Source organism: Palaemon carinicauda, chromosome 8 (genome assembly GCF_036898095.1).
Source record: "Palaemon carinicauda isolate YSFRI2023 chromosome 8, ASM3689809v2, whole genome shotgun sequence".
Taxonomy (NCBI): domain Eukaryota; kingdom Metazoa; phylum Arthropoda; class Malacostraca; order Decapoda; family Palaemonidae; genus Palaemon; species Palaemon carinicauda.
This window is the reverse complement of record NC_090732.1, coordinates 157,077,718-157,096,728: the sequence shown is the minus strand read 5'-3', so window position 1 is coordinate 157,096,728 and position 19,011 is coordinate 157,077,718. Positions and strand designations below refer to the sequence as shown.

The 19,011-nt window shown below is 43.1% G+C and overlaps 2 protein-coding genes across 2 annotated transcripts in view; one reads left to right on the top strand and one right to left on the bottom strand.

The window, feature by feature from the left end:
• LOC137646049 (mediator of RNA polymerase II transcription subunit 23-like) overlaps positions 1-19,011 on the top strand; it is a 714,542-nt gene that overhangs the window by 473,642 nt on the left and 221,889 nt on the right. The gene's annotated exons all lie outside the window — the stretch shown is intronic.
• The window catches only part of LOC137644755 (mediator of RNA polymerase II transcription subunit 23-like), a 74,301-nt gene that overhangs the window by 19,999 nt on the left and 35,291 nt on the right, over positions 1-19,011 (bottom strand). The window contains exons 5-6 of the mRNA XM_068377652.1: positions 16,033-16,213; positions 13,458-13,600 (exon numbers count right to left, since the gene is read on the bottom strand). Of these exons, the coding sequence (XP_068233753.1) occupies positions 13,458-13,600; positions 16,033-16,213 (324 nt within the window). The remainder of the gene's footprint in view (positions 1-13,457; positions 13,601-16,032; positions 16,214-19,011) is intronic.

The window sequence follows — 19,011 nt, the reverse complement described above, 5'->3', positions numbered from 1 at the left end:
GAATACTGTCATATGATGTTTCTTGGAAGCAAATGACTCACAAAAGGATGACTCTAGATGAACAAGTGCATCCATTGTAGAGTGCATTCTTCGAAACCCACGTTGAACTAGTGATAAAATACCTTTCTTTTCTAGTATCCATACAAGCCTTGCATTGACCATTTTTCCAAAATTTGACATAACATGTCAATACAATTGGTCAGTAGCTTGCAGCTAAAACTTTGTCCTTTCCAGGTTTTAAAAAAGCTGAAATAATGGCCAGTTCCCAAACTGATGGGAAACTATGGTCTAGCCATATTCGGTTAATAATTCTTCGGATAGAAACTTAAGTGTTATTTCACACATGCTTTATCATTGCATTAGGAATTTTGTCTGGGCCTGGGGCTGTATCATTGCATGATATTAATGCAGAGTCAAATTCTCTCTCTGTAAATGAGAATTCTAGGTTTCATCTTTATTTGATGTGATGTTGAGTCTTTTCTTCTTCTCTACATCTATTAAGGTAGCCTGGAGAATCTTCTGACTTTTGGGATACTCTATCAAAATGATCAGTAAGTTTATTACTCACTTCTATAGGATTAGAAATATATTAATAATTATTTCTAACACTGGTGAAAGATTTGGAGTATATTTGCCAGAGATCTTATGAACTTTCCTCCATATGGCAGCAGGTGGGAGTCTTTTATTCACTGAAGGAACAAAAGACGACCATGACTGACATCAAGCTGCTTTGATTGCTCGTTGGAATTGGGCTCTGCATTTCTTGTCAGTGACGATATTCTCTTCAGTAGAATTTCTGCTGCACCTTGTTAATGCTAACCTGGTAGATCTGTGTAACACCTAGATTTCTGGTGACCACCAAGGGACTAATCTTTGACAGAATAGACCTGTTGTTTTTGGAATGGAATGCACTTTAGCTTTGTGTAGTGTTCCATTCAGTCAATCAATGGCATCATCAACATTTTCAAATTCAACTGCATTACCTTCTACTTTGCTCAGTTCTTTAAAGTATTTCCAGTCAGCTCTATCCAAGCATCATTAAGGTGATCTGTATTCAGGTGGACCATTGTTAGTTTTAATTATTATTATTGGTACATGATCACTTGTATACCAGTCATCCAATGTTCTCCAGTGAAAGTCTGCCAGATAGTTAGAGCTTTCTTTTGAAAGATCAATGCATGACAAAGTACCTGTCTGGATATGGAAGTGAGTGGGTTCACCAGTGTTTAGAATCCCAACATCTTCATTTTCTATTAGTGATGCTAACAAATGGACCTTTAAGTTTGTTAAAATGTCCCTCCATAATGGCTGCCTGCTGATCATATCACCCAGAAGAAGAAATAGTTGAGGGAGTTGGTTTAACACCTCAGCCACATCACCATAGGAAATACTATCAATAGGGGGTAAATATAGTGAATATATGGCAATTTCCTTCTTAGATCTATTTGTACTGCTATTGCTTGTACAGTGGCACATATATTTAAATGTTTTTGGGTAATGTCATGGCAAACATACACGAGACTTACCCCATGACTTCTTCCCTGAGGATTACATGGTGTTCTGTGATTAATGTACTAGAGAGGGCATGGAGTAAAGACATCTAGCATTGTCTCCTGTAGACAGGCTACTACAGTTTAGTGGTCATGAAATAGGAGCTTCAGTTCTTCATAGACCTTAGACCTTAACAATTTCTCTGTAATATTGAGGGAAAAATGAAAAGGTTTACTTTTTGGAAGAGTCCTTAGAAAAAGTCTTCCTATCAGAGTTTTTTAATTGATAGGAATCTCTGATACTCTATTTCTAAGCTTGGTTCTATATTTTTCTTTGCAACCTTCTTATTCATTAGTCAAGGAGGATGGCGAACCCTGATATTAATCTTTAATATATTCAAATTTTTTTAATATTCATAAAACTTTTTCAGATACATATTTGAAATAAGTATTTTTGTATTTCTTATTGGAGGGGAAAGGGATGGTGATCTTCCTCTTTTTTGATTAAAAGATGGAGAGCTATTAGGGCTATATACCTCCATTATGACAGGTGCATTCAATAGCTCTCTACCATGAGATTCTTCCCCCTAAATCCGGCAACGATGCTACCCAAAATGAAAGCCTTAGGATATTCATCAAAGTGTGGTAGATTTAAAGGAAAGAGGCAGTGCCTTTTTGACGAGAGAGACTGAATCTAAAGTACAAGGCATGGTAATAGCCTTAGGTGATTTAGGAAGAGGAAGCTTTCAATTAAGTGGTCTAGGTAGTGTTAAAATTCTTTCTGAATGTACAGGATCCTTAGATTTTAAAGCCTTGTCATAACTTTTGTATTGCTTAGAAGACGCCTAGCATAACCAACGCTGATTTACTCTGCATCTGATTTCTGAATAGCAGCTTCTTCCATTTCATATTGAGGACATTTATATTAGCTGCTTTGTGATTCTGGCAAAAATTAATGCACTTTGCAGTAAAAGTCCAGGGTCCATGGTCAGGATCAGAACAATTGTCGAACATCTTTTCACTTTTGCATACTCTAGATGGATGCCCAAATTTAAAGTAATTGTAGCACTGTAAAGATTTTTGTTTATACAGGTGGACTGGAATTCTCTCATTTTCTATGTATACAGGATCTTCAAATGTTAAATTGATCAAACTGGTTCTGGGGATCTTATGAACCTTCCATAGTTCTTTAGGACACATATCTAAGATTTCCTCCTCACTAAACTCATACAGGTCTTTGTTTAAAATCACCACTCTTCCATAAGTAAAATTCAAATGCTGTTTGATATCTACCATTAAATTTTCTTTTATCTTTATATTATTTAGAACAATAGAATGTGTTTTAGATTTGGCATGAATTAAAAGGGACTTCGTGCCAAATCTAGAATAGTCTCCCTTTCTATAGTGCCTAATTTCTCTTGTATTACTTTACTAAATTACTGTATTGTTCTGGCTTTGACACTGCTATAATACACATTGGTGGTTTAGGCTTTCTTTCTCTTATTGAGCTTATTTTGGTGTCCATAGACTCATTTTGATGCCAGTCACTACGGTGTTAATGTCAAGGTTTCTAGGAACAGCATTGCATAGTGTTCCAGTTATCTAGCTAATATCAACTTTAATATTGAGACTTCACAGACTGCTTTATAAGCCTTCGCATAATTATCAAAGCAGATCCATGCTTCCCATTTTTCATCTTCTTCCCTGAAATTCATACTTATTTCAGTAATCTTACCATAATCTTTAAAAGCCATAATAACAGCTCATTGGCAAATTGTATATATGAATGACTCTTAATTTCTGAACATTGGAGCGGTGGTCCTTTTTCATTCCTAAGTCAGCAACAGAATTTTCACTAATAAAATTGCATCCCATTACATTACCTCTCAGTTAAGTAGACTGCTGTAGTAATTTTTCAAGTATATTAAGGGAATGGTGGCCCTAAGGCTAAAAGGTTTCTCCTATTCTTCCCTGTTATCTATTACCTTTTTATTTGTTATTCGCACCTTTTTACTGTTCAGACTAGTTTATTCTTTGTACCTTTATTTCCTTCCAAATTTATTCTGCATCATCCTTATTCCCTTTAATACTCCTTAACCTTATTCTATTTTACTCGGTGTTTCCTACTATATTCTATCTGTAATAATTTTACCTAATTCTAAAGGTTAAAAAAAGTTTTTCGCATTCTTTCCCATTTCTCTAATTTACGTGTACAGAAAATTAACTTTAATTTTGTTACTAATTGTTTCATTTAATTTTGGGTGTCTTGTTGGAAAAAATTATAATTTTGTCACATTATTTATTATGTACTTACAAAACCCCCATTCTAATAAATGTGCCTTTTTCTGTCTTCCCCAGGTGTAAGTTGATTGTGTGCGGTAATGCTGCCAGACACCTCATAAAATCTGGCCTTATCTATAAGTCGGCAAGGCTCCATGCACTTCAGCGTTGGAACATGTATTTGTTGCTTGTCTAATGGTTCCCCAACAAGAAAGCATTAATGAAAAAGGACTCTTCTTGAGATACTTTCAGTACTGCTTCTTTCCGCAGGTGAAGAACTACCTAAACATTAAGGGCAGGAGGTTCAAGGTGCTCCTCACTCTTGACAACACTCCCAGATATCTGTCTACTTTCAGTACCGCTTTTTGCTGGAGGGAAAGGACTACCTCAAGAGTAAGGGCATGGGTTCAAGGTCCTCCTCACCCTTGACAACGCTCCTGGACATCCGTCCTCAGTAAGGGTAAGGATTCCTAAAGGGCAAGTGGTGTTCTTTCCTCCGCACACCACTGCCCTAATCCAGCCTATGGCCCAGGGGGTCATCAAGAACTTCAAAGCCCACTACAGCCAATGAATGATGGCGCAACTCCAAGTAGCCACCGATAACAATCCTGACCTCAAAATAACAGAGCATTGGAAGAAGTGCACGATTGCACACTGTCTGTCTGTTGTCGAGTATTCCTTCCACGAGAAATTAGCAGAGATGTCATGGTTAGTGGAAATTAAAGCAAAGGACTTACAGCATGGCTCATTCATTGGCATGTGCGCTGAAGTTCATGCGTTCCATAGACGAGGCTTTCACTGGTCACAAGAGCATCTTGGATGAGATGAAGTCAGCGAAGCAGCTGCCCTTAACAATGTTCTTCCACAGTTGTGAGAAACGGTCATCATCACCTTTGTCACCTGCCAAGCCTGAGCTTCACCCCTGATAACCTACTCCTGCAACAACAGAATCTTCTGATCCTGAAATTACTCCTGTGACTACCCCTCCACGATTGAGTTTAATGATGATGATGATGCAGATGATCCTCCTCCCTTTGCAGAATGGTAATATATTTTTATGAATTTTCCATTTGTACAGTTCACTTACAGTACAGGTAACATAAATTAAAATTTTCATCATCTTTTTTCATAACCAAATTTAATCTAATAACTTTACAGTTTTATATTTTAAATAATATTGTACAGCATTTTTTACTACTATACATATCCAGTATTATTCCATTTCAAATCTTTTTTCCTTTACAGCAGTGACAGCTCGTTTGCATAGACGAGTCATGCTGTGCAGTTATGTCCCTTCATCATTCATTTCATCCATTTGTAACTGCAAAGCTTATCCTCCATCCACCTGACCTATTGTTCCTTTTAGCGGAATATTTTCCGGAAAAGTACTGTGCAGGACTATTAAAGTACTTCAATTTTTGTTTGTTTTTATAGATATAAAAAATTTTAAACAATTTTTATTTTTCCTAACATACTCACCGAGAACTACTTTTCTGTGGAGTCACTTGGTGACCTCTCAATCTCGACCAAGGTTTTCCCGCCGTTACCCCCCTACCCCGCTCTATATAGGTTTCACCCCCGCCGCCAGAGAATGCGCCCTGAGGGCAGGATTAGGGCAGGTCACTGCCTCTCTGGGTCAGCATCGCCATTAAGTTCGTCGTTTAGCCCAACTTGGCAATGGAAGGATGGCACTTGGGGACGGAAGGGAGGGCCATTACCCGAAAAGTAGTTCTCGGTGAGTATGTTAGGAAAAATAAAAATTGTTTAAAATTTTTGATTTGTTCCGACACAAATACTCACCGAGAACTACTTTTCTGTGGAGACTTATACTTTAGGAGGCGGGAGTGCCATTCTGCCACTTGGTTCGGCACATAGTGCCTAGAGGGCTAAGGAATGCGGGGCCTATCAGAGAGCGGAGAGAGGGTAACTGCGGAACCTTACGCTATTATCTAAGACTCACCTCTTAAAATTTCTTCTGTTGATTTTCTCCTGATGAAGTAGCGAAGAATTTATTCCCCGTTGGGGACATCTTCTAGCCTACCGCTACACAGATTGGATGGCGGCGATGACTGTCCCAATGGAGAATCCATCCAAGGATTTCCTTGAATAATCCTTGAGATAGTGGGCAGTAAAGGTCGACTGGTGCGACCAAGTGCCAGCTTGTAGGATCTGTCCCACCGCCATGTTTCTCTCAAAGGCCAAGGAGGTGCTCAGGCCCCTGATGTCATGGGGGCGGGGAGTGCCTGGCACTGCCATCTTATCCTCTTCATAGGTTCTAGCGATGACTTGTCTCAGCCAGAAGGAAATGGTGTTCTTGGAGACTTGCTTCTTATTAACACCTGTGGAGACGAAGAGGTTCTTGGCACCTGGTCGGAGATGAGCCGTCCTTTCCAGGTACTTCCTGAGCGTCCTTACTGGGCATAACTTCAAGTCTTCCGTATTGCCTGTCTTGGGAATGGCCGGAATTGAGAAACCTTCAAACTTCGGGTCCCAGACTGCTGTGTTCTGAGTCTTCGCCACAAAGGAGGGTACGAACCTGAAGGACACTTCCTTCCACCCTTTGGAGTGCGCAATGTCGTAAGACAGACCATGGATCTCACCCACTCTCTTAGCCGAAGCCAAGGCTAGCAAGAAGACGGTCTTGAGGGTGAGGTCTTTGTCCCCGATATCTTTGAGGGGTTCAAAGGGAGGACGACTTAGCATTTTCAGGACCTTGGCCAGGTCCCATCTGGGCACTCTCCTAGCTTGAGGAGGGCACGACTGCTCGAAACTCCTAATCAGCATCGCTATGTGTCTCGAGGTCCCCAGGTCGATGCCTTTCAGGAGGAAGACTTGGCCTAAGGCTGCCCGTACTCCTTTAATGGCTGGGATTGACATCCCTACTTCATCCCTAAGGTACACGAGAAACTCAGCTATGTCCGGGACCGTAGCTTTAAGAGGTCTTATGTGTTTCTCCGAGCACCACTTCGTAAAGGCGGCCCACTTCGCCTGGTATACCACGGTAGAGGATTTTCTTAGGTATAGGGACATCCTCTTAGCTGTGGAGGAGTACCCCTCCTTCTTCAAGAGCCGCTCGATAGTCTCCAGGCGTGAAGGCGAAGAGAGAGAGGGTTGTCGTGGAACTTGAGGAAGTTAGGTTGACGCAGCAGATCTGACCTGGTGGGCAGAGGCCAAGGCGGTTGGCTTGCCAGGTCTTTTAGATCCGCGAACCACTCCCTCTCCGGCCACCAGGGCGCTACCAAAGTCATCCTTAGGTTTTGGGAGGCTCTTACTCTGTTGAGTACCTGCCTTATCAACGTGAAGGGGGGGAAAGCGTACACGTCCAAGTTGTCCCACTTGTGCTGGAAGGCGTCTTCTATGGCTGCTCTTTGGTCTGGTACCGGGGAGCAATAGACCGGTAGCTTGGCGTTGAGCTTTGTTGCAAAGAGGTCCATCACCGGGGAGCCCCAGCGTTGAATGATGAGTCTGGCTACTTACGGGTGTAGGGACCACTCTGTCCCCACTATCTGACCCATTCTGCTGAGGCCGTCGGCTAGCACGTTTCTCTTCCCGGGGATGAACCTTGCTAGCAGTACCACCTGCTGCTCGTCCGCCCAATGCAGGATGCTTATGGTGAGGTCGCACAGTTCCTTCGATTTCATGCCCCCTGCTTCATTATGTAGGCTACCACCGTGGCGTTGTCGCACATTAAGGCCACGGTGTTTCCCCTCAACCGACTTGCAAAGTGCAGACATGCCTTCTGGACTGCTTTTAGCTCTAGGACGTTGATGTGGAGATGTCTTTCGTTCTCCGACCAGGTACCGCTTGCTGTTTCCTCCCGAAGGTGGGCTCCCCTAGGTTGGAGGCGTCTGTGAACAGGAGGTACTCGGGGGGACAGGACCCCAGGGGCATCCCCTTGAGGGAGTTCGACTGGTAGTGCCACCATTCTAGGGCTGTTCTCGTGTCTGGAAGGACAGGAATCAACGCCTTCTGAGCGCCTGTCTGGGACCAGAGGCCCTTGAGGTTCCATTGCACGGGTCTGAGCCGCATCTTCCCTTGGGGAACCAGTTTCTCTAATGAGATCAGGTGACCTATCAGTCTCTGCCAGTCTTTCGCCCTCCTGGAATGTTCTGACAGGAACGGCTGAATGATGTGATTGAGGTTCCGTATCCTGTCTTCCGAGGGGAAGACCTTCCCCTGCACGGTGTCCAACGTCATACCCAAGTATCCCATTCTGTTGGATGGCGTTAAGTTCGATTTTTCCAGATTGATAATGATTCCCAGATTCCTGCAGAACTGGAGGAGGTTCCTCCCTTGCTCCTCCAAGAGGGCCTTTGAGTTGGAAAGGAGCAACCAGTTGTCTAGGTATCTGATGAGACGGATACCTCGTTCGTGAGCCCACACTGAGACCGTCGCGAAGACCCTCGTGAACACTTGAGGGGCCGTCGACAGGCCGAAGCAAAGGGTCTTGAACTGCAGGATCTGGGAACCCCATTTTACCCGGAGGAACTTCCGACTCGACGGGTGGACAGGGATCTGGAAGTATGCGTCCTTGAGGTCGACCGTCATCATGTAATCTTTCTCCCTCAAGGACATCAGGACGGATTTCGGGGTGTCCATCTTGAAGTCCGTCTTCTTGACGAACTTGTTGAGGGCCGACAGGTCTATCACGGGTCTCCACCCCACCGTTGCTTTCTCTACCAGGAACAGGCGGCTGTAGAAGCCCGGGCCTGGGAGAAGGACTTCTTCCATGGCCCCCTTCTCTAACATGGAGGAAACCTCTCCTTGAAGGGTGGCCCTTTTCATCGGGTCCCTGGGAGCCAACCATTCCGTCTGGCTGGCTGGAATAAGAGGGGGTGGGTCTGCTATGAAAGGGAGCCTGTAGCCTTCTTTCAGGACGGACACCGTCCAAGGATCCGCCCCTTGTGTTTTCCATGCTTGCCAATGAGGTCCGAGGCATCCCCCAACCCGAGGCTTGGGCGGGAGTAGGGGGCCTCTCCCTCTACCTTCTCCTAGAGGGGCGGCCTGATCTGCCTCTCTTCGAGGCGGAGTAACCCAACCTGAAGGAGCTGGCAGAAGCTGGTGCTCCTCTGCGGGAGGGCTGCGGAGTTGTTGTCCAGGAGGAGGAAGGGGCGTCCCTCCTCGAAGAGCTGGGGGCGGCCTGAGGAGTCACGGCGCTATCCAAGGCTGATCTCCTGTATGGCGGCCTTCTGGAAGACGCTTGTCTGGGGACGTTGGTCTCTCTCCTCTTGGACACCTTCTCCATTAGAACTTCCAGTTCCTTTAAAGGGAACAGACTCACCCCCTAAGGGTAGGCTACGCACAGCTCGGGCCTCCCTGTCCGGGATCCTCTTCGACAACTTAGAGAGAACTGTGTCACGTTTCCTAAGTACCCAGTTGGCCGTCAAGGCAAGCGCTTGGTACGCCAGAAACTTGAGAGTTTTCCCCCCGGAGGTGAGAAGGTCCGCCAGGAGACTCTGCTGCTCTGGATCTTCGGGGTCGATGGAGGCTTGCACGTTCACCAACGTGGAGGCCCACCAGTCCAGCCATGAGGAGACGTTCACCAGGTCCCTTGACATCTACTCCATCATGGCGGCTTCCGTAGGCGAGAAGGAAACAGGGGCTGAAGAGGCCCTTTCGTCCGAGTCGCCTTGTCCCAGGATGTCTAAGTCCGGGTCCACTTTACAGGGGCCTGGGCGCCCCCCTTCAGGAATATACACCTTCCCTTGCGTCTTGAGGCCCTGGAGCAGTTTTGAGGCACTCTGGGACTTGGGGGCCTCCGCATTGCTGGCCACCAAGTTATCTATGTACTCTTGTCCCAGTACTAGGTCTGGGGCAAGAGGAAGGGCCAGGGAGGACTTCGGAAGGGCGTCGTGGTGCGTGAATCTCAGGAGGCTTGACCTCCAGGAATTCACCTTAGGAGTCGAGGGTTCTGCGATCCCATGGAGCCTCCTGATGAGACCCACCACCCTTCTGTACGCGGAGTCCTCCGACGGGGGAGCCTCGCCTCCGTCGGCCGAGGCCTCGGCCTGGCGTGGGGGTGCCGGGATGCTTGGACGGTAGACCGGGCGTCCTCCTCTTGGATCCAGGGAGGTCGACCCGTAACCGTAGGGAGCTCCGTAGGAGGGTGGATCTCGCCGTAAGGCAGGTGCCACCGGCTCAGGGAGGGCCCTCGGTTGCCCCAAGGCTCTGGAAGCCGAGGACACGGTCCCGGTGGGCTGACCCGACAACGGGAACCGATCCTTCTTGCTCGATGACTGCACCAGCTGGGCTGGTTCGGTCAGGCTGCCTTCAAAGAAGCGCGTTTCCCCCCGCTGGGCGGGGTGAACCGGAGGCCTCGAGGACTTGTGCTTTTGAGCGAGGTCTTTCCTGCGTGGCAGGTCGAGCGGTTCTAGGCTGTGCGTAGGGAGCGGCAGCCTAGACGCTCGTTCACTGGACCGAGAGTCTGGAGAGTGGAGCCTCTTGGACTCTCCTGAAGGGACGTAGACCCATTCGCCGCCGGAAGAGGCATCTCTCCTATACTTACGGGAGTGAGAGCGGGGGCGCTTCCTGCTGTGTCGCGACCTTGACCTGGAGCGGGAACGATCGCTTTCAGACCGCTCTCTCTTCCCGCGCCGTTTCTCTCTGACTTCTCCCCCGGAGTATGAATCTACCTCTGACGAGTCCGAAGGCGCCACGTTCCTCGCGTAACGGCTGCCCGCGTGATGCGTGGGGGAAGCTCTTCGCCGTCGGACGTCCGAGATTGGATGTTGGAGGAAGTCTTCGGGGACCGCTGTGGAGATCGTCGGCACTGAGTCTACTCTATCCATGCCAGGGGGCCAGGGGTCCAAGGTCACGTCCATTCTTAGCGGTGACCTCCCCGGTGTTTTCGGCAACTTCCACCTGAAAGCATCGCTACTCGGGCGGTGAACTCTAGCGTGGCTGTCCTCTGGCGGGGGAGAGCCCGACGCACCGGCCCACGAGGGCGGTGGAGACTCTGAAATAACGACACTGCCCCATACGGGGTCTTCTGAGGACGCGTGGTCCCCTGCCACGAGGCCTGATTCACCCGAAGCACTACCGGGCCCTCCGTTATCTCTAGAGGGGCCTGCCCTTGGTTCTTCCCTCACACTGGGTTCACCGGGAAGAACGCTATGACTAATCATAACACTGGGGGCTTGCTGCCCTCTCCTCTGCGAAGGAGACGGAGAAGCCGAGGCTTCGTCAGACCGATCACTGACCGACGGTAAAGAAGAAACGCCACTAACTTTTCTGGGGGAACGCTTAGACGACTTCTTTTTGGTACTGTACCGTACCCACTGTATATCATCCCAGCTTACGCACTCCGGACACGTGTCCGCGGTGGAGCAAACTTTCCCCCTGCACGTGGAACAAAGGGAGTGAGGGTCTACTTCTGGTTTAGAGAGGAAAGCCCCACACGACTTTCCGGCTCTAGGACCAGGGCAACGACGCACATGCTCCATCGTTCGCACACGAAGGGCCAACACTAGCGAGCTATAAGTACACTGGGATATACGCAGGGGGAACGCACTGAAACACTTGCGAATAACGCACTACGCAAGAAAAACACAAGTCCCCACACTGGAAACACGTGGAATCACAAACGCGCCAAAGGATCGAGAGAGCGAGAGAGTGAGATGTTTCACATCTCACGACCAAGAACTTAATGGCGATGCTGACCCAGAGAGGCAGTGACCTGCCCTAATCCTGCCCTCAGGGCGCATTCTCTGGCGGCGGGGGTAAAACCTATATAGAGCGGGGTAGGGGGGGTAACGGCGGGAAAACCTTGGTCGAGATTGAGAGGTCACCAAGTGACTCCACAGAAAAGTAGTTCTCGGTGAGTACTTGTGTCAGAACAAACTGTACATACAGTATTCTGGTGAAAAAAGGTAGATGTACCATACACACAAAACATACTTGATCACTATGTACGCTACTTTTGTTATTTCCTAAATTGCTTTAATTTCACTAATGAATGTATTTATTTTCTCCCTTTAAACTTTGTACGGTATGATATACATACAGCAGGTAACAGTGTGTACATACTGTAGTGAGTTTATAGAACTGTAGTACATACAATATGTATGTATGTATGCAAAAGACGACGCTTCAAGAGTTGCATCATGCATGACGACATGAAACTGCGTAGAACTTCATACGAAACTGGTTAGTGGCGTTTGAATACAATATACAATTTTTATATTTAATTTTCATTGTTACATACTGTACAGTACAACACTATATTGTTATATTAACTATGCTTTACACTACTGTACATAAATAAAAAAAATATACACAATATGTAATGTAGGCTAGTGCGGTGACTTGATAAAACCGTGCAAGTCGTACTGCCGAAAACAGCGACAAAATGGTGCAAGTCAACCTCCTGGAAACAGCTTACACTTATGAGTGGTACCTAAGCTAATTAAGCTGTACTATAGTAATAGTATTGTATATATATTACAGTAATATGCACCACAGTATCAGCAAGTGATAAATTAGATAGGAATAACAGTGTTTTGTTGTTACTGCACTGTGAGTGTTGCGATGACTCGTGTTGCGTATACTGTAGTCTTATCATGTACGTAACACGTGTGTATGTGTGCTGTACACTTACTGAAATGCGGTAATTCATTAACACAATACTTATACCGTGTTAGAAAGCAAGTGAAAATATCAGGCAATACAGTTGGTTACTAGTGTCTTAGTCGACAGCACATAGGCAACGGGTAGCGAGTTGTTATGTAAGGCGTTAACTCTCATTTGCACAGCAGGTATTTGTAGATTCTCACTTTTCTGCCTGTCTCTGTTACCTAACCAACCCCCCAATTAAGAGGGCTAACAGTACATATAGCAGAAGAAACATAAATATTCATTCTTTCAAAGTGTACCAATTGAAAACTACACAAAATAAATTTATACTTTGCTTAAATCTATGTTCAAAAGGCTACATGAGCCACTTTCAATTTCCTCAGCTGGTTTCTGGTTTTATCCAACATAACATAACATATATGTAATAAAATAAGCTTAAAAAATAATGGTTTTGATGTTAACCATTCATTCAAGCATTTTTGTACTTTTCTTTTATCAATTCAAGCTGTTTTTCAACAACAGCAATTACCCAAAGGTTTTAATTTTGGTTTGCCGTCAGCTGACCTCAAGGTGACAGTATCGAGAATATGCTCACATATAATTAACAGCATTTGCTGAAATCTAATTCTTTAGTTTTATCTTTTGATACTTTCTTCGGTGATTTTTAATACAGCGCTGTATAGTATTATTTGTCAATTTCTATGTTAAATTTCATGTTCTGACTTACACTTTTTAACATTACACTGTTTTTAGCGATTTATAACTCTAAATTTCACGTTCGGGCTATTGTTCTTTGGCATTTTGGTGTCAAATTAGTATTTAGCATTATAAGAAATTCATGAATGCTTAAGATGTGGATAACAAGAGTTGACTGTACTTTACTGTATTTTCATTTAACAAATTACTGTATTAATTTTCAGAACAAAACTTACTCTTCAAAAAAAAAAAAAAAAATTCTAAACATTTTTAGACACCCACGATATTATGAGGAGTCCACAATATAGATTTACATAGTAACAAATTAAACAATCTGCAATATACTGAGGACATGATAAGTGAACCACGACATGGTAACAAATTACTGTATTCAAAATATGAAGAGTTCAACTATCTTACCAGTTACTTTGCCTCCAATGGTCTGGGGAGTTATCCTTGACAAAATCCTGAACACGATTTCTTAATTCTGGAGGCTTCAGTAAAAGAAGTTGTATGATGAAGAAACATACATGGGCTTCACTTCCTTCTTGAGTACGGAGTGCCTGTCAAAAGAAAACTTATATCAAACCTTATACACAAATAATGCAGGTATAGTATACTTTTTTACCTTTATGATGAGTTTAGCTCTATTTACAAAACTGTTCTGGGTTAAGTGAAATACTGCATTTTATCAATAAGGGAGTGAGAAAACTGGGATATTTGCACAATATTAGTTATAATAGCAAACAATAAAACTAAAGTACATTACGGTAAGTACTGCAAAATAGTCTATGCTTATATACAGTAATAATAGATGTATGTATATTATATTGACTGTAAAGTACTTTATTAAAATAAAACAGTACAGTATAATACTGATATACCTCAACTAGTGAATAAGTTCCATTCTGAAAGATTGTTCACAAGTTAATTAGTTAATTTGTTTGTAAGTTCAAGACAGTCAACCTAGGCATCTAGTATAGTAGTTGGCCTAGGCCTATAGCAGAGTAGAATAATTTAAGCTTTGTTCAACATAACTTGACCTTGTGAATGTAATTAAACTTTTAAAAAAATCTTTCATGCCTCCTTGAAAAAGTGGATTGTCTCTGAAAAGTTTAGTAACGCTAAATATGCCGCCTTCAACCCTTCAACTCTTGATAATTTATGTTGAAATACTTGTCTTACTGTGACCATGTACCAGAAAACTGTTCCTTTCTTAAATAGGCTCTCCTCCTTTGGCAAGAAGCATCTGAAAAAAAGAAACTCTTGAGTTGAAGCTTGTAGGAGAGTTCAAGCTAACAGATTCTTCTCCTTCAGCCACCACGAGAGATCTGTCTTCACATCTCAGGGATCTTCAAAAGAGCTGATGGGGTCCTGATATCTGCGACCATCAGCTCTTTAGTGCCCATTGTCAAGAGTGAAGAAGCATCCTTCCAAAGGATACTGGTTTCTCTAGGGAGGAAAGATGGTTCAGGAGCTTCTGCCATGAGTGAGCTGGAAGGAAATCCATTTCCAGAAAGGAAGCTGCAACCTGTCTGAACCTCTGAATCCTGTTTCAAGATGGATACACTCTGGCTTGGGCCAATCTTTAACCATGCCAAAGTACTGTAGGTGGTGTTGAGGGACTAGGGTGGACTTCTCCAAGTTTAGTGAGACCCCCAGCTCTTGATAAAAATCGAGTAAGGAGGAAGGAGTTGGGACCTTAACTCTGCTAGGAGAAGGCAGTCATCCAGAGTGAACAAATGAGTAAATACTTGTGGTATTGTGGACACATTTCATGAAGCATAGCACCTTGAATTGGTATACTTTCTTTCTGAAAAGGAAATGCAGGTACTTCTTTGACTTTGGATGGACAGGGTTTTGGAACTAGGCATTTTTCTGGTCTATGGTCAGCTGGAAGTCATTCTTTCTGATTGCCTGAATTACTGTACTTGGTGTGTATCTTAAAACTTGTTTAAAACACAAACTGATTCAAGCAGAAAAGGTCTATGACAGGTCTCCAGATTTCTCTACCAGGAAGATGTTGCTGAAGAAACCTGGAGACCCGTCATCTTTAGCATTCTTCCAGAGCATTTAAGACAATTCTCCCTCTCGTAAGAGGTCTTTCTGGGATCCCTTCATATAAAAAGACGGGATTGTCGCAGTCCGAGTTAGTGGAGGGAGACAGCTCATGAATGGGGCGCGGTACCTTCAGCGAAATACTTCTATTGCCAAGGGATCTATCCCGAAGAACTGCTACCTTGCCCAATAACTTTGCAGGCATCCCCCACTGCGGTAAGTTGGGGGACATACCTTCCTTAATGGAAACCTATGCCCCTTTGGTAAGAGGGATATCCTCCATAATGAAAGGGAGGTGTTGTGTCCAGTCTTTTAAAGGAAGAATTATTCTTCCGTTCCTTAAACACTAACTGAAACATATTTCTGGAGAGGAACCATAAGATATCTGAATACTCACCAGGGTTATTGAAAACCCTGTGCAGAAATGTTAACAAAATGAGTGGGCAAGCTAACTTGAAATGCAATAAAAACTCATAATAATCTGGAAGGGGGACATCTTAACACAGCAGCTGTGAAGGAGAAACTGAAAGGGGAAATCTCAGCATGCTGCTGTACTTCCCATTTACTGCTACATTGTTTCATTACTAGCAGTATACTGGTATATCTTTTTGAAAGAAAAAAAAACTGGAAACTCAAATTTTTTTTATAATTTATAAGTTAGCTATACAACAAAAGTAACAACATTTCCAAGACCAGGAAAGACAACACATGACTTGGCTGTGAGCGAAGTTGAGATTATTTGTTCAGTTCTGGGACAGAAAAGTTTTGAAAGGAGACAATGGATACAGACAATGTCTCACGGAATAAAGGTTATCTTGCCGGATAAGGCAAATTGTTGTAATTCATTAAATTTATTGTCATACTATTTCATTTGAAATAAATAATGTTGTTTTCTGTAAAGGTGTTAAAAACAAAATAATGCTGTACTTGTACTTACCAGACATAACATTAGTCTATCTATTGGAACTATGTTGTAAACCCAAATGATGCTGTTCATTGTTTCAACATATTTTGTTACATGCTGACCTCCTGCACTATTAGAAAACTCCAACACTAAGAAATCACAAAGTGTACGAACATGAGCTGCTAACTGCCTCGGACCAACACGCTCCAAAACCCTGAAAAAAAAATTTCAATATATTTAACTACACTATAGCATTATATCATGTTTCAATGCATCCTCCTAATATTTGAGAAATGCTATATTACAAAAAGGAAGACATCCAATTTGATATATACAAATGTACCTCAACCATGTAGAGTTCTGTTCCAAGAGCTTATTCATAAGTTAATTTAATAGCATGTCAAAAAGAGTTAACCAAGGCATCAGCTTTGACATATAACACTCTATACAATATTTTCTGTAAATACAACTCAGTACAGTATTTGTAATTGAAAACAAATCTTTAATGCTTCCTTGAAAAGTATTCATGAAATAGAGTCAATTAAGTTTATACTTCATATTTATTGTTGCTAGTAGGCAAACCTCACAAAACAATGTCATCAGTTTTTGTTTATCCTCCAACTACAACCTTCCCCTTACCTTCAACTAAGCTTTGAAAACAAGTTGCCTACAGCCATCTATAGCGAAGAAAACACTGTACTGAAAAGCCTTGTAAAAACAAACACCGTATAGAAATTTTCAATACAGTCGGCACTCGTTTTTAGCAATAGTTGGGTTAGATACAGGCAAAAAAAAAAAAAAAAAAAAAAAAAAAAAAAAAAAATGCAAATATGGGATGCACTAGAAAGGCTACCTCCTAACCTAAAAAGTCACTGACCCTCGCCATCAACGGGTGCCTGAGCTGATAATTAACACAGTAAATACTGTATAGTATTGTTTTTACTTGGTTTCTATCACAGTTTATAATCATATGTACAGTGTACAGAACATGTACACACATGTAAACTACGTACTGGACACAGTAAGGCTACAGTGCAGTATTCTGCTAAAGTAAATATTTACTGAGTCGTCATCATCCCCTTACTGTTCTGTATAACAAAACATTTGTTCCTATCAAGTAATACTGTATTCTAATACTCGCTGATACCGTAGTGTATATTACTGTAATATATGTACAGTAATATCACTATAGTAGAGCTGTAACTGTAAGTGTTCGGCGTTTTCTTTCAGACAACGCACTTAGCCTACACGTTTTCTTGAATCATGACGCAACTCCTTGTCTCTTGTGCAGTATGCTTTATCTACAGTACAGTACCCTGGTAATTATATCTATTCCACCTTCTACTTAAAGGGGCTAGAAAAATCAAAAGATAATGATAAATGTATCGTCGGTAACATTACAGTATACTAATTGCATAAACGCATACAGGTATTACACCCCCAAAAACAGAAAAAAAAAATAAACAGCTATTGCGTTTTAATAATCGTATGATTTTATCTTCTTACATAAGAGTTTAGAAGGTTTGACTAAACAACATATGTGCTCAGTATAATCAAATACTGTTGTGTTTTTAAGTAAATTAAAAATAAGAATTAATTTTATCGTTACAGTAAAAACATCATACATACATATACCAAGGCACTTCCCCCAATTTTGGGGGGTAGCCGACATCAACAAATGAAACAAAACAAAAAAGGGGACCTCTACTCTCTACTTTCCTCCAGCCTAACAAGGGACTCAATCGAGTTCAACTGGTACTGCTAGGGTGCCAGAGCCCACCCTCCCACATTATCCACCACAGATGAAGCTTCATAATGCTGAATCCCCTAATGCTGCTACCTCCGCGGTCATCTAAGGCATCGGAGGCAGCAGCAGGGCCTACCGGAACTGCGTCACAATCGCTCGCCATTCATTCCTATTTCTAGCACGCTCTCTTGCCTCTCTCACATCTATCCTCCTATCACCCAGAGCTTTCTTCAGTCCATCCATCCACCCAAACCTTGGCCTTCCTCTTGTACTTCTCCCATCAACTCTTGCATTCATCACCTTCTTTAGCAGACAGCCATTTTCCATTCTCTCAACATGGCCAAACCACCTCAACACATTCATATCCACTCTAGCTGCTAACTCATTTCTTACACCCGTTCTCACTCTCACCACTTCGTTCCTAACCCTATCTACTCGAGATACACCAGCCATACTCCTTAGACACTTCATCTCAAACACATTCAATTTCTGTCTCTCCATCACTTTCATTCCCCACAACTCCGATCCATACATCACAGTTGGTACAATCACTTTCTCATATAGAACTCTTTTTACATTCATGCCCAACCCTCTATTTTTTACTACTCCCTTAACTGCCCCCAACACTTTGCAACCTTCATTCACTCTCTGACGTACATCTGCTTCCACTCCACCATTTGCTGCAGCAACAGACCCCAAGTACTTAAACTGATCCACAGCCTCAAGTAACTCTCCATTCAACATGACATTCAACCTTGCACCACCTTCCCTTCTCGTACATCTCATAACCTTACTCTTACCCACATTAACTCTCAACTTCCTTCTCTCACACACTCTTCCAAATTCTATCACTAATCGGACAAGCTTCTCTTCTGTGTCTGCAACCAGTACAGTATCATCCACAAACAACAACTGATTTACAGTAGTGGCTGTACGTAGACATAGATGGTATGCTTACATAATCTCATTAACTAGTTGTAAACTTTGCTGAAACTCAAAAATTGTTTTATTTTCATACTTTCTTAAACAGAAATAAAGCTTAATTTATAAACTAAAAACATAAATATCTTGGTAATAATATTCTCTCTCTCTCTCTCCTCTCTCTCTCTCTCCTCTCTCTCTCTCTCTCTCCTCTCTCTCTCTCTCTCTCTCTCTCTCTCTCTCTCTCTCTCTCTCTCTCTCTCTCTCTCTCTCCTCTCTCTCTCTCTCTCTCTCTCTCTCTCTCTCATCATAGCTTATAATATCTGATTTCTTTTCAGAAACAT